Source organism: Danio rerio, chromosome 21 (assembly GCF_049306965.1).
Source record: "Danio rerio strain Tuebingen ecotype United States chromosome 21, GRCz12tu, whole genome shotgun sequence".
NCBI classification, from domain to species: Eukaryota; Metazoa; Chordata; class Actinopteri; order Cypriniformes; family Danionidae; genus Danio; species Danio rerio.
In genome coordinates, this window is record NC_133196.1 from 43,819,253 (window position 1) to 43,834,037 (window position 14,785).

The 14,785-nt window shown below is 37.6% G+C and overlaps 1 protein-coding gene across 4 annotated transcripts in view; it reads right to left on the bottom strand.

The window, feature by feature from the left end:
• The window catches only part of taok1b (TAO kinase 1b), a 51,048-nt gene that overhangs the window by 25,141 nt on the left and 11,122 nt on the right, over positions 1–14,785 (bottom strand). For all 4 annotated transcript variants that reach the window (XR_012396877.1, XR_012396875.1, XR_012396876.1 and 1 more), the window contains exons 2-11: positions 8,644–8,891; positions 8,489–8,560; positions 5,577–5,678; positions 5,430–5,475; positions 5,186–5,282; positions 3,124–3,237; positions 2,955–3,046; positions 2,770–2,863; positions 1,481–1,562; positions 1,195–1,362 (exon numbers count right to left, since the gene is read on the bottom strand). Coding sequence is in view for 1 of the 4 variants with exons in the window: in XM_009295669.4 (XP_009293944.1) it covers positions 1,195–1,362; positions 1,481–1,562; positions 2,770–2,863; positions 2,955–3,046; positions 3,124–3,237; positions 5,186–5,282; positions 5,430–5,475; positions 5,577–5,678; positions 8,489–8,560; positions 8,644–8,775 (999 nt within the window). In the remaining 3 variants the exon portion in view is untranslated. The remainder of the gene's footprint in view (positions 1–1,194; positions 1,363–1,480; positions 1,563–2,769; positions 2,864–2,954; positions 3,047–3,123; positions 3,238–5,185; positions 5,283–5,429; positions 5,476–5,576; positions 5,679–8,488; positions 8,561–8,643; positions 8,892–14,785) is intronic.

The following is a 14,785-nucleotide window of genomic DNA, read 5'->3' on the forward strand; positions in this document are numbered from 1 at the left end:
TTTTAATCTGTGATCTTCACAGCCTGGTAGATATACGATAAAAAGTGGGTCTCAGACCAGACAAAAAGCACATTTGCACAAAGAGTCTTTTAATAAATTAGGTATGTTAACTGTTAGTAATAGTGTGTTTTTTAAAACTGGGAATGGTACGTAAAATGTTTAATAATGTGGTTCCTAGTTATTTGATGAACTATTTTCAAATGGTGAGGCAACAGCATTTTTACAGTACTATGGGTTGGGATTTTAATATGTTTAAATTTAAATTTAGAAGTTTAGTGGGGAAAAACATGTTTTTACAGTATATACACAAGTGCAATCATGTGGAACAAACTACCAAAATCGATCAAGGAAATAAAAGATTTAAGGTTGTTCAAAAAAGCTATCAAAAGATGGTTGTTTGATGAGGATAATTAGTTTGCATGGTGGACGAGGATGTTTTAATTTATATGTTAGTTGAGTGTGAATAGGGTTGCGGCTGGAAGGCCATTAGCTGTGTAGAACATGTGCTGGATAAGTTGACTGTTCGTACCGCTGTGGTGACTGTTTGTTTCATGCATCATTGGTATTTTGAAGCCATACATTGTTTTTATTTAACAGAGGGCCACAATGGAAATAAGCCCAGGGCTTTATTGTGTTTTTATCACACGGCGCGTCTTCTCCTGTGTGGGCGTCGAGGAGAGTTGAAATCAAGTCAACTTTATGGTATGAGCTATGAAGCTGTTTGGCGGCAAGCAATCAGAATGAAGACGTCCACCACTTGAGAGGAGTTCAGAGAACACAGACCTGTGAACTTTGGTTCCGACTCCAGTTGTTTCCAAGAGTTTGATTATTGCGGTTGCCGGATTTTCAGTTATTGAAAATCACGACGACGTGGGGCCCCATAATCACGCGGGGCCCCCCTGTGGTGTGCGTGCCCTGCAGGCCCGTCCGCTACGCCACTGCCATTCACTTGTTACAAATCTATTAGAGTTTCTTTCTTCTGTTAAACACCAAAAACTTTTTTTTAAATGCTGGCACATTTTTCCTACTAGTAATGGAAAGTTGATGGGTGACAGCAACCACCATTCTTCAAAATATCTTCTTTGGTGTTCAACAGAAGGTCCTCAAAGTAAGAAAGATATTTTTCCATTTATCCCATTAAGCAATATATTATTAAGTCTGTTACTGTTCAAATACTCCAACTACAGATCTGACCTCCTCTCCTTCGTGGGTCTCGGTGGTCGGCCCATTGTGGGCCTCTTGAAAGAGGAGCTTCTTCATCTTGCGGTACTGCAGGTTGTCCAACTCTCGAACTGCATCTTTTGTCCGCAAAATTAGGTCCACCAGAACAGAGTGTGGTCTCTCTCGCAGGACGAAGGCATGCTATGGTTTTTTCCACAGAAAGCAGAAAACAAGGCAGTCAAACTAAGAATACAGTTGGATTATTATGACTAACAGACAAAAAGGCTGTTTGTGTGTCTTGATTGTTCAATGCAAACACCTGCAACAGATCCTTAGAGTGTGGTCTGTCTTTGGGAATCTTCTGAAGGCAAGAGTCAATAAAATTTCTAAAATAATCCGTCCTGAGAAAAAAAATAAAAGCAGGTTAATCGAATCATGAACCATGACTGTCCACTAGGAGTGTAACTTTACACTCAGCTCACGATACAATTTGTATCACAATATAATGTTCACAATTCGATATGTATCACAATATTTGGAATAAAAATTGAAAATTAAACTGAAATGTAAATTTTATTTAAAAAAATTTAATTACCAAGTAAACTATTTTTATGTATTTGTTTTGTTTGTTTCAACTTGTTAAACTGAACCTTCTTTAAGAAAATAAATTAAACAGGCCTGTCTCTGGAAAATAAAACAGTTAAAAAAACTTCTTATAAAATATTATTGAAATGACAGAGACAAATTAAGGAATAATTTAAGTAAAGGTGCAAAAAATTGCTTTCTATTCAATTGAATTTAACAGTAAGAGCTTAAGGCTTTGCTTGGTCACTTGCGTTTTTTGTGTATGCACAATGACTGTACAACCGAAATGTTGCCAGACGTCTGATGTAGAGAGGATAGGCCATCCTCTATTTCAACTCCACTCATCTTGGTCTGCTAACATTACTGCTGCTGCAATCTGAACTCCATGCGACAGCAGGTGGAACGTAACTCACATACAAACAGCTCAACTAATAAGAGAAAACGGACGTCATATCGTAATCAAATTGTCATAACACCACGATGCATATTGTGACATTTTTGCATCGCAATAAATCGTACAACGATAAATCGTTACACCCCTACTGTCCACTAATGCCAAAAAAAACTCAAAAATATAAAATATTTATATATTTTTAATATTAAATATTTATATACTCAATATTTCAACATATATCTTGATCATTTAGTATTTACTGCAAAATTCCATTAACATTTGTTTTAAGATGTGACCATTTCAACATATATTAGTTGCAAAGACAATTTTAAATGGTAAAAATTTGTAATCGCAGGATCCAAAAATATTGACCAACAGTTATTTTGATTTAGCAATAAGAAGACACCACAGAGAGACATCTGTGAATGTTTTGAGAAATAATATAAACAGCCTCAAGTTTAAACTTATGAATTCTAATGTCATTTCTGCTACTGCTATTTAAATAAAGGGCTCCATCAAACTCCATTTCTAAATACTTCCATGGAAAAACTGTTCAAAAAGTGTATATGTGCTTTACAACCGAGACAAGATGTGTACTCCTGCTATTATGCATATGTTATAGGACTCACCATTCACTTGACTGTAGTGTGGGACTCTCATTCTGTGCTATATGGTATAAGGCACTCATCGCATTCATGTTAAACAGAGGAGGCTTCCTTTCAGCTGCAGTAAAAAAAGAAGCGAAAGTAAGACAGACTTTCACAGCATGAAAGATGGACAATTCAAATTGTGATGCACAGCAAATCTTCGTCACCTAGTTCTATGCAAGTGATCCCCAGAGACCAGATGTCCACCTTTCCATCATACTGTCCCTCGTCCATGGCTAAAATCACTTCAGGGGCCATCCTGAGAGATAAAACAGGAATGTTAGGAGTTCTGTGAGAAAAGGCAACATACTACACAGAGTTAATCAGTCTGCTCACCAATATGGTGTCCCCACAAAAGAGTTGGCCGGAGAGGCGATGGAGGCAGAACCGAAATCTGCTAGTTTGACTTGTCCAGGCTCGGTCAGCAGGATGTTCCCAGCTTTAATATCCCTGAGTAAAGACAAAAAAATAGAAACAGAGTCACACTCTTTTTTAAATTTAAGAACCTTTCTAGGACTTTCCAAAGTTTCATATTTTAACATTGGGCTCAGTAGAAATGTGCTCTATTATGGAGCCAGGCCTAGCGGATTTTGAAGAATTGCAGTTTCAGTTTCTTCTGTATTAGCTTCACGAGGGAGAGCGGGATGTTGCCGTTTGGGTTAAACAGAACAGAAATCAAACTGGTTTTGAAAAAAAATCAAGGTGAATGAATTAATGATGACAGGATTTGAATTTTGGGGTGAACTATTTGTCTAACATAGGATACACAAGTAAATAAATAGAGGATCAAATGTAGGTCAGAGTCAGCTGCAAATGACCCTTGAGTCCAACCTTTGGTTTTTATTAACATCCCCAATCTTACCTCCCTCAGTGCAACCTTAACCCTACAGCTAGGGCTGGGCGATTTTTCAGATTTTTTCGATTAATTTGAAATTTACGTTTTAAGACGATTTAATTTTGAATCAAATCGAGAAATCGCGATTTTTAAAAAATATATCTATTTCATACATTATAATGGCACCAATACGCTTTGGTTCACTCTCTGAATGAAGCAGGAAGCAAACCAAAAGCGCCTCTCGCCGACGCGCCACACAGCACCACGCCATGGATTTTAGAATTCTAAACAGGTTTCTATACACACACCGGCGCTGCCCAGCCACGATTCACGAAGCAGTTCTCATTTTAACCGGCCCACAGAGCGCCATCTGATTACTTTCATGTTAAATATCATGCGAATGTGCGCGTTTGGTGTGTGATAGTTTAAACTGTCATGTCCGCGCCGTGTCGCGGCGCTTCTGGTGTGCGACCTGCTTGATTGCCTGTTAAAGCGTGAAGTCATGTAGGATTTTACTTGTTGCACGTCTGTGTGGATTGTCAAAACATTCCCTCATCAAGTCGATAAACTCGATCTCAACATGTATGAAGGACGTAAAAGCCTGCCATGTGAAAAACCGCGCTGATCTTTTGGTTTGAACACCAGAAGAAGTGAGGGACTGTAGCAGTGAAAATGAAAGTACCCGCCCCCATGACGTCATTTAGCTGACCTAGTTGAAAACCAGACAGATCAGGCAGCATAATACAGAGAGTGGAGCAAAGCGCATCAAATGATCAGTATTTAAAAGGGGGGAAATAGATTAAATATATTATTTTCTATTAGACACACTTCTGGTGCTTGTATTTGCTCCTGCTATACGTCCACAACTTCACACATTGGGTTAAATTAGGCTTTACAGATTCCATGTTCAGTCCTTTTTCTTCCACTGTATCTTTTTAAGAAAAAGGCAGCAGCATTACAACCTGTCATTTAATCAGAAGACAAAGTCAAAGCCGAGCTGACAGCCAATCTTTCCTAGGCTCAGCAAAACTTGCAAAAATACCTCTGTATTCCTGCAAGTGCAATATTTACACAAATATTTCTTATTCAAATCTTCAGCAACGCTGTTTCACTCGTGAATTTGTTTTATATTTATTTACACCTTGACCGATTTTTGTATGACATGGCCATTAAAAATACAATGTTCCTTAACCAGATGTTTTTTCAAGTTACTTTTAAAGAGAATGTTACTTCAGTCATGTTGTTGTAATGTTTTGAAAAGACTAGTGACACAATAAAAAAATAAAAAAATCGAAATCGTGAATTGGTCAAACTTTATAAAAAACCTAGATTTTTTTTTTTTGCTAAATCGCCCAGCCCTACCTACAGCTAAAACAATTCAGTCACAACATGCAGGAAACACTGTCAGAGTATTTTACAAGGTCTCCCAACACTTTGAGGAACCAGTGTCATGAAAATTCCTTGGTTCCAGGCAAACCGGTTCTTCATTTCCAACACTACTTAAAATGTACAAGCAACCACTTTGTAAGATCACCAGAGAAAAACAAAACAAAAAACACTAACCTGTGAATCATGTTGTGGGAATGAAGGTATGCAAGGCCCTGCAAAGCACCATGGGTAATTGCAGCAATCTCAATTTCCTGAAGGGGCTTCTTATGAACTAAGCACAAAAAAGCACAATTATTAACCTGACAATGATTTACAAATAGATTTATGCATTTGACCAATAAAACACTTGAAAAGGAAGCAGCAAAGGCCAAATTTTAGATAAAGTATTGATAATGAAGCCAAATGTTTGGCACTTTACCTTCAAGGAGGTCAGAGGCTGAGCCTAAACAGTACTCCATGACAAGCTGAAGAGGGAAAAACTACTTAATCATGATGTGCTTAACGGGTTACAGCAAATAGTGTGAGAGAGTACGAGAGATTGAGAAAAGAAAAGGACAGATCTTACCCATGCCGTGTGCTCCCGTAAGTAGCATCCTTTATACTCTATGCTGTTTGGGTGTTGTATTCTCTGCAGGAACTTCACTTCTTTAATGATATCCTGCCATTTCTAAGCAAAAAGAAGAGAGTAGATTCTTTCAATGGGTGCAGAAAAGATTTCAATGAGTTACAGTTTCCCTTCAGTTCTCTGTAGCCACTATTGACACGAGCAGAGTCACCATATCGACTTACTGGTACAGTTCCTGAAAAAGAAAGTCAGTGCTATAAGCTTCTGAAGGATTCTTTGCAGAGATTATGGCTAATCCGATTACTGCTAATCTGAAATTACAAAGGAAACGCTGCCACAAGCTAAAGTATGAATGGTGGAGGTGCTTCACTTCAATCGAAGGTGTTAGTCTTAAAGAGATTTCAGCTATTTAAATCTATTATACTTGCTGTATAACTGTTTGCAATAATGAAACAAATCTGATTACGAAACAAAATAAATATTATACGCAGCTGAGTTATATTTTTATGATCATCAGGGCTGCATTTATTAGATTAAAACTACAGTTAAATGTTAATATGTGTTTTTTTATCCATCTATATTCATAAGAATTAAAAATAATTGTTAAAGTTGCAATTTTACTGTTTAAATATTTTGTGTTGGATTCTTTAATGATAGAAATCCAAGTGTAAATATCATAATAAATGTCTTTACTTCCTTTATGAATACTTTTCTAATTTCTTAATTTTACTACCTTTGAAATGGCAAGTTCAAAACTTATGGCGCAAAACATTTATCCAGAATGACAACAAGAATATAAATGTTACCTGAGCAGCAAATGAGCATATTAGACTGATTTCTGAAGAGCATGTGACTGAATAAGATGAAGAAATGCAGAAAATTCTTTTCATCTTGTAATCATGAATAAATAAAATTTTAAAAATGCTTTAAAATTTTATGTTACTGGATTTCGTTGATCAGATAAAAGCATAGACTGTAAACAAATATGGACATAGTATCCGTGACGTCACCCATAGCTTTCTGAGCGCCAATAAAGCTACAAGTGGGCGTGGTCATTTTGTTTGTCCGTCATCACGCCGATCGAGGGTAACCAAAAAGAGCAGAGGCGGAGCATGACCGGAGCTACAGAAGCCTGCTAGCATTTAGCATAGACGGGCTTTTCTTTGGGAGAAATGCTTAATACTTCATTACCTGCGATTCATGTTCTGACTAGGGGTGTCACGATTTCGATTTTTTTTCGAAATCGATCTAAATTTATGCTCAATTTCGATTATCGAACCAAAAAATAGAATCGTCGATGCTGCCACGCCCCCATGTCATGTCAGCTTGGCTTGCCAAGCGGGAAAATAACAGGCTTGTTGAAGTGCTTGTTAAACTGCAGAAGCAGGAGACCCGTCGACAGAACTTAAACCCTCTCCTCTTTCAATGAAGTCGCCGGTGTTAAAGCATTTTGGATTTCCAGTTAGTTATGTTGACAACGTTCGCGTTGTCGACAAAAAAAAACACAGTTTTGCAAGCTCTGCTATGTACGTATTACGTACGGTTCGTCCGATAGACAACACCGGCATCGCGATCCTCCGCCCGCCCCCGTTGCAAATCCGCTCGCGAAAAGTACACACTCAGGCCCTGTTTACACTGTCTTTGTTTTTAAATGGCATTTTAGAACGACAACGATTTGACATCCACAGTGGCGTGTAGCATTTCTGAGCAGCCCTCCTTCCTCTCTACCTCTGAAAATGCACATCACATGAATACACAGACACAGACGCACACACAGCCATGCGCTCCAGACAGCAGGTCCAGGCAGTCAGAGGACTGCTTCAATCTTTCACTCACTTGTACTTAGTCATTTTAGCGAACACCTCAGATACTGTTGGCTGGTTCCTGTTGGTTGTGCGTCTTTTTTTACCGACGCCATTATAACGACACAGATCACTGCCTATTCACGAGTCCCGCAGAAAAAGTGATTGACAGGTGGTAATTATGTGTGTAACTTACCTTTATTCATTTACTGTATGATTTGTTTATGGGTAAAACAAAGACCATGCAGGTCAGGTAGTTTAAACGGTAGGCTACAAATGATTATTTGGTCATTAAATAATTAATTATTCATAATCGAAAATCGAATCGAATCGTGCCTTTAGAATTTAAAATGTAATCGAATCGAGGATTTGGAGGATCGTGACACCCTTTGTTCTGACCACATGGGCTTGGCTTTATTTTACATTATGTATCAATAGTGTTTACTCAAGTGTTTAGTCTTTTAAAAACACTGTTGTAATACATTGAGCCACAAAGCATTGTTCTTATGATGTTTTGTTCACAAGAAGACATGACATACTTCTAAATACTTCAAATATAGTCTGTGTTATGAAATCCAGGGATAACACTGTATGACAATGTTTCAGATGACTGTTCTAGAGTCCACAGCCAATCAATCTTTTAGATTCTGGAGTGCATTCAAGTTCTAAAGAAAATCATAAATGATAAATTATCTTAAAACAAATACATTTATAGAGATGGTGAGTATATAAGAATTGCACTCATCTGTAAAATGAAGGCCAGTTGAATGGTTTGTGAGCACAATTAAATGCACAGAGGATGTCATATTATCTGATAATTGTAAGAAATGATTCCAAAAGGCAACTGACTGTGTAAAGCCACATAAAACAAAACAAAAATACAAAATAAAAATACAAAATTTTGATGAATTGCAGTTTTTGTATTTTCCATATTAGCTTCACAGGGGAGAGCGGGATGTTGCCACTTGGATAAAAATATATAAATCCTAGTTATCTGAAATTTTCAATTTTAAAAAGTTATCTGTGCCCACTCTCAGGAAGAGAAAAGCTGATCCACAACCAAACTGCTTCATGACTGATGTCAGGTCTATGGAATGTAGGAAAACTGACCTCATTGGACTGTTTCCCACTGTACAACATCTTCTTGATGGCCACCACCTCTGAAGTCCGCACGTCCCGTGCCTGAGAAAAACACATAGCAGATCAATTACAACTTAATCGCATGCAGTAAAACGATGAATTCCAGATACATTTATAAAACATACAAAATACACTGCGCCAAAGCTGCCATGGCCGATCTCTCGGAGGTCTGAGAAGAGCTTCTCGGGGTCCTCCTTAAAGAAGAGATCAGCAATCTTGGGGTCCTTCAGGCACCCTGCCCGGCTGGTGGAGGGCATGCTGCGAGGCAGGGGACGCACCGCGCTCGCAGGGGACTATCTGGCCGTGCGACTGCGACACGTCAAGCCCCGCTGGTTACTCATCTGCCAGAGAGAGGCAGCGTTCACACAGAGACCTGCAGGAAAATGCAATTGTGAGTACGTTTACATGGACATTAGTGATCCGATTTTAATACGATTAGTACAACACTCTGATTAAAGGTCCTTTCACACTTGGTTCAACTGCCTGAACCGTACCCAAGTTCGATTGTCCCCCTTTGCCACCTTCTTGGTTGGTCTGTGTTCACACTGTATTTTTATTCTGAACCTCGATACGCTTGCGTCATCAAGCTGCTGTTGTGTATACGGCTGTTGCTAGGTGACGGCCACGAAAGCAAAGCGCCAAAATGGAAAGACTCTTTTTTTGAATGTTTTGTATTGTGCGTTTTTTGATGCACTGATTATTGGCCTGTTTAGGAGGTAACATGGGTACAGAACAGGCATCTGATATTATATATATACAACAAACAAATCCCTAAAGCTATGTGTGGTCAATCACAACCTCTTATCACTCTTGTAGAGACTGCATTAGTCATAGCATACATGGGTAAACAACAGATTTAGCTCTTAGCTCAAAAAGTATTCCTCAGACATGTGATACTGAGAAAGAATCTTGAGTCACAAGACAGGCCATGGAGGGTGACAGTCTAACGCCTTACGCCTTGAAAGACTGAGATTTTCTATCGTTTTTTTCCTCAAAGGATGTTGTGAGGATCAGCGTTTGGGGCCATTTCTAATTGAAGTTCACTGCTTTTCTAACATAACATTTTTTATAAAAGGTTATATAAACAGAGCTGCACAATTAATCGTTAAAAGATTGCGATCTCGATTCGACCCCCTTGACGATCTTAATCCAGCATTTCTACGATTCTGCTAATCATATTTTCAAGTGCAGGAGAGAAAAAAAGGCGGCTGCACGAGTCTTTTCATTGTTTCACATATGTTCCTCAGTGACACTGACACCTCCAAATGATGTTGAATGAGTCACAATGTATTTATAAGGTATAATTCACCTAAAAATGTCATTTTTGTCTTCATATAATGATGTTTTAGCGGCCAGGAAATCACACGTGATGTGAGCTGCTGACCGTGAGCTGGTATCACAGAGAGGGCGGGCGCGCGCTCTACTTAATGATAGACGCATGCGCATCTACTTTAGTGAATAGAAACCTGCATATGTTGCGAGTAACAGGTAATACAGTTGTAAATAATATTCAGTTTGTGGCACAGAGTGATCATTTGGGAGCCGCGCACGAAGTATGAACAAGCACTTAGCAGTCAAAATGAAACTGAAAGTGTGCACTTTATTTAAATGATCATATCGCATTTTAGAGTTATCATTAGGACAAGCATTTGATCTGTTTTTTCTTGCATAGCGAACCCACAGTTGTGCATGAAAATAAATGTTTACAGTGTCAGTATAACTACTCTAGCCTATATATTGTTGAATATAATCTGATAATGGCAAATGTCTGATTTTACCAGTGAATAAAATTGTCTAAAATGACAGATTGCAAGCATATATCTCAAACATAATAATTCAACATCAGAATTATAAGTAAAATAGAATTATTTATAGAAACCAGTAGAATTAAACATTATTTTATTGATGTTGTGCCATATGTTTGTTTTTACCATACTTTTATTTTACATATACAGAATCCGAGAATCGTAAGAAAATCGTGTTCTTTATTTTAAGCAAAAAAAAAAAATTTTTGCGATTCTCATTTTAGCTCTATATAAACATATGGATTACCTTTTAATTTGGGGTTGTGTGCACTTAGTTTAATGTTGTAAATTAAATTAATTATTTAAAACCTTCACAAATCAATTTTAAATATTAATGAACAACAAAACATGGTAATTGCTTGTCTAATAAGATGCACATAAGTGAAAAAATATATATTTATGATGAAAAATTATTGTCAACAATTAAAAACATTTAGAAATTTACTATACAATGTGAACATCTTAATCTAACTTTTATTAGGACGGTTTGTTGTGAATGTCGTTTATATGTTATTCTTCAGTAGGCCAATATTTCATTCATTCATTCATTTTCTTTTCAGCTTAGTCCCTTTATTAATCTGTGGTCGACAGGGGAATTAAGTACCAACTTATCCACCATATATTTTACGCAGCAGATGGCTTTCCAGCAGCAACCTATCACTGGGAAACATCCATACACACTTGCACTCACAAACTATACTATAGTAAATTTTAGCATATTGACCTGTACCAAGTCTTTGGACTTGTGGGGGAAAATCGGAGCACGCAGAAGAAACCCACGCAAACAAGGGGAGAACATGCAAACTCCACACAAAAATGTCAACTGACCCAGCCAAAGCTAGAACCAGCGACCTTCTTGCTGCGAGGCGAACGTCCTACCCACTGCGCCACCGCGTCGCTGCCAATATTTCAGTATAGATTTACTGTGACCGTGGAACAATAATCAGATTTATGAAGTAATTCTTAGCAGCTCTGCAGATGAATTTTAAACGTTCCTGCCCTTATATTGAGTTTGAATTTGTTTGGTAGAAACCTTACGATTAATTGATGTACTTATTAGCTAACTGTAAAAGATCTTAACATTATTAAGACACAAATGACAATAATTCAAGTCAGTAAATTATTATTATGTGAAATATTATTTAATAATAGAAAAGTCTTAAAGAGCCCCTATTATGGGTTTTTGAAAATGACCTTCCATGCAGTGTGCAACACAGCTTTAAGTGAATGAAAACATCCAGCTGATGTTTAAATCTGAAAGTGCACTGCGTTTAAAAATGCCAAATTTTTAATAAAAGATTCGACTCAGAGTCTTTTGAATGATTTGTTGTTCGTTCGAATCTTTTGCCTATTCGTATCACACAAAACAATACCAAATATAAAGTGCCAGATCGGGTAAAACGTGAACGAGCCTTTCCCTTAAAATGCTAACAGAGTGCGTGTGTGTCTGTGGGACTGATTATGATCAATACAATAACCTACCTACAGGAGGATTTATTGGCCGTTTTTTTAAGCAAGGATCAGAAAAGACCATTGACATATGGGACTGTCAGAGCTTTACAGGAACTTTATCAGTACAGTTTCTTTCTCCATTTCACAAGTGTAAGTAAGTGCCATTAAAATGGTTGCCTCCTTGTTTTCTCCAACTTGCAAAATGTGTTTTTAATTGTTTTGCTACTTGTAACCGATCTACGCGGCTTGTATTACATCTGGTTAAATCTTTATATTCTCATATTGCATCTAAAGATACGTTGAAAACATGCTGCGTGCCGCTTTCTTTACAGATTTAAATGCGTTTGTGAGCTCGCGATCCTCTGCCATTTATTGTAGCTATGGCCGCCATCAGCTGTTCTTACACACATGTAGTGGTCAAGTTTTAAAATAGTTTAGCTTTTGCCACTGTGTAGAATAATACTGAATGTGTGTCAGTAGCTATGTTTTTATCCAAAAATGCGAATTAACTTTATGCGCAAAACAGGACGTGTGAATAAAGCAGCGTTTCCATTCAACGAGTCAAATCAAACAAAATCAATATCAACAGTATTAACGGAATTTGCTGCGTAAATCTTTTGTTCATTTATTAAATGACTTGCAACTTAGAAGGCAATCCTGACATGCAGTGAACGCAAGGTTGCTTTTGAAAGCGTTAGACACGGAGCACAGATGCTCTTGACTCTGGAGGTCATATATCAATAATGTACTAACACTAATATTGAAACAGTTAAGATGTTTTAGAATGACCAAAACAACATTTCGAATGTTTTACAGTGAGCTCAGCCCGCTGGTTTGTCCATTCACACACATTTTAATCACCAAATGATCATTTATAACAAAATCACATGACCTTTTATAATGCGTATACTGGAATTTGCTCGGTAAACGTGTTTGCATCGCAGTTTATGCACATCTTTTCTTATTGAATAAAAAAAGTTTATCCTACTCGGTTATGCACATATGTTTTTTATGCGCATTGTCAAAATTTATGCACATCTTGGCATTTCCAAAATGCACATAAAAATTGGTGAATGGAAACATAGCAATTGTTGTTACTTATGGTTAAGAATAGAGCAATATGCTGGTGTTTAACTGCATTGCTTTAATGCACTGCATTGGGCTCACACATTTACTCTGCACTCTGGCTACTTCAACAATGGTGACAAGCCGTGGTGGGCGTTTCTCTCTGTCTCGCGCTAAATGCAGTCAATCAATTTTAACAGATTGGATCATTGGACCAATCAGCGAAGATAAGCATCGGGCTAACAGGTCAAATGGCAGTCGTTGGGATTATTAGATAAAAATAAATGCATATTATATGTAGAGCTGGGCGATTTTTCCGATTTTTTCGATTAATTCCAATTTACATTTTAAGACGATTTAATTCTGAATCAAATCGAGAAATCGCGATATTTAAAAAAATATATATATATTTAATACATTATAATGGCACCAATGCATTTTGGTTCACTCTCTGTATGAAGCAGGAAGCACACCAGAAGCGCCTCTCGGCGACGCACCGCACAGCACCACGCCATGGATTTTAGAATTCTAAACAGGTTTCTATGCACACACCGGCGCCGCCCAGCCACGATTCACGAAGCAGTTCTCATTTTAACCGGCCCACAGAGTGCCATCTGATTAGTTTCATGTTAAATATCATGTGAATGTGCGCGTTTGGTGTGTGATAGTTTAAACTGTCATGTCCGCGCGTGTCGCGGCGCTTCTGGTGTGCGACCTGCTTGACTGCCTGTTAAAGCGTGAAGTCATGTAGGATTTTACTTGTTGCACGTCTGTGTGGATTGTCAAGACATTTCCTCATCAAGTCGATAAACTCGATCTCAACATGTATGAAGGACGTAAAAGCCTGCCATGTGAAAAACCGCGCTGATCTTTTAGTTTGAACACCAGTAGAAGTGAGGGACTGTAGCAGTGAAAATGAAAGTACCCGCCCCCATGACGTCATTAGGCGGACCTAGTTGAAAACCAGACAGATCAGGCAGCATAATACAGAGAGTGGAGCAAAGCGCATCAAATGATCGGTGTTTAAAAGGGGGAAATAGATTAAATATATTATTTTATATTAGACACACTTCTGGTGCTTGTATTTGCTCCTGCTATACGTCCACAACTTCTTTCCTAGGGTCAGCAAAACTTGCAAAAATACCTCTGTATTCCTGCAAGTGCAATATTTACACAAATATTTCTTATTCAAATCTTCAACAGCGCTTTTTAACTCGTGAATTTGTTTTACATTTATTTACACCTTGACCGATTGACATGGCCATTAAAAATACAATGTTCCTTAACCAGATGGATTTTCAAGTTTCTTTTAAAGAGAGTGTTACTTCAGTCATGTTGTTGTAATGTTTTGAAAAGACTAGTGACACAATAAAAAAATAAAAAAATCGAAATCGTGAATTGGTCAAACTTTATAAAAAACCTAGATTTTTTTTTTTTTGCTAAATCGCCCAGCCCTAATTATATGACAATGAAAGTGTTTTTTGATCTTGCATGTTGGAGCCTGTTGTTGGAGACCCCCAAAATTAAAATATGACCTTTTTAATGCATAATAGGGGCTCTTTAAAAGAAAATTCCAGTGTCTAATCTTTACTTTGATAGTACCAACGTGTTTTTTGAGGGAGAAATACACTTCACCTCTAAATATGGCAACATACACGCAAAATATCAAGGTTATCAAGTACAGTATACATCTTTTTTTTTTTTTTTAATCAGACCAACAAGCCGCAATGAACACAATGTTGCCACTCAGGGCTGAGTAAGCTTAATTAACGATCTTGAGATCATTGATTGATGTGGCTGCCGTCTAATTAAAAATATATAACAATTAAAAATGCATTCAGTAGTATCAAACACTTTGGTCTATTCCACATAGATAAAGTGTAGCCTCTGAGAAAAATTGCTGAATAACTCAATAATGACGCTCCTCTGGGACCAAGCAGAAAAC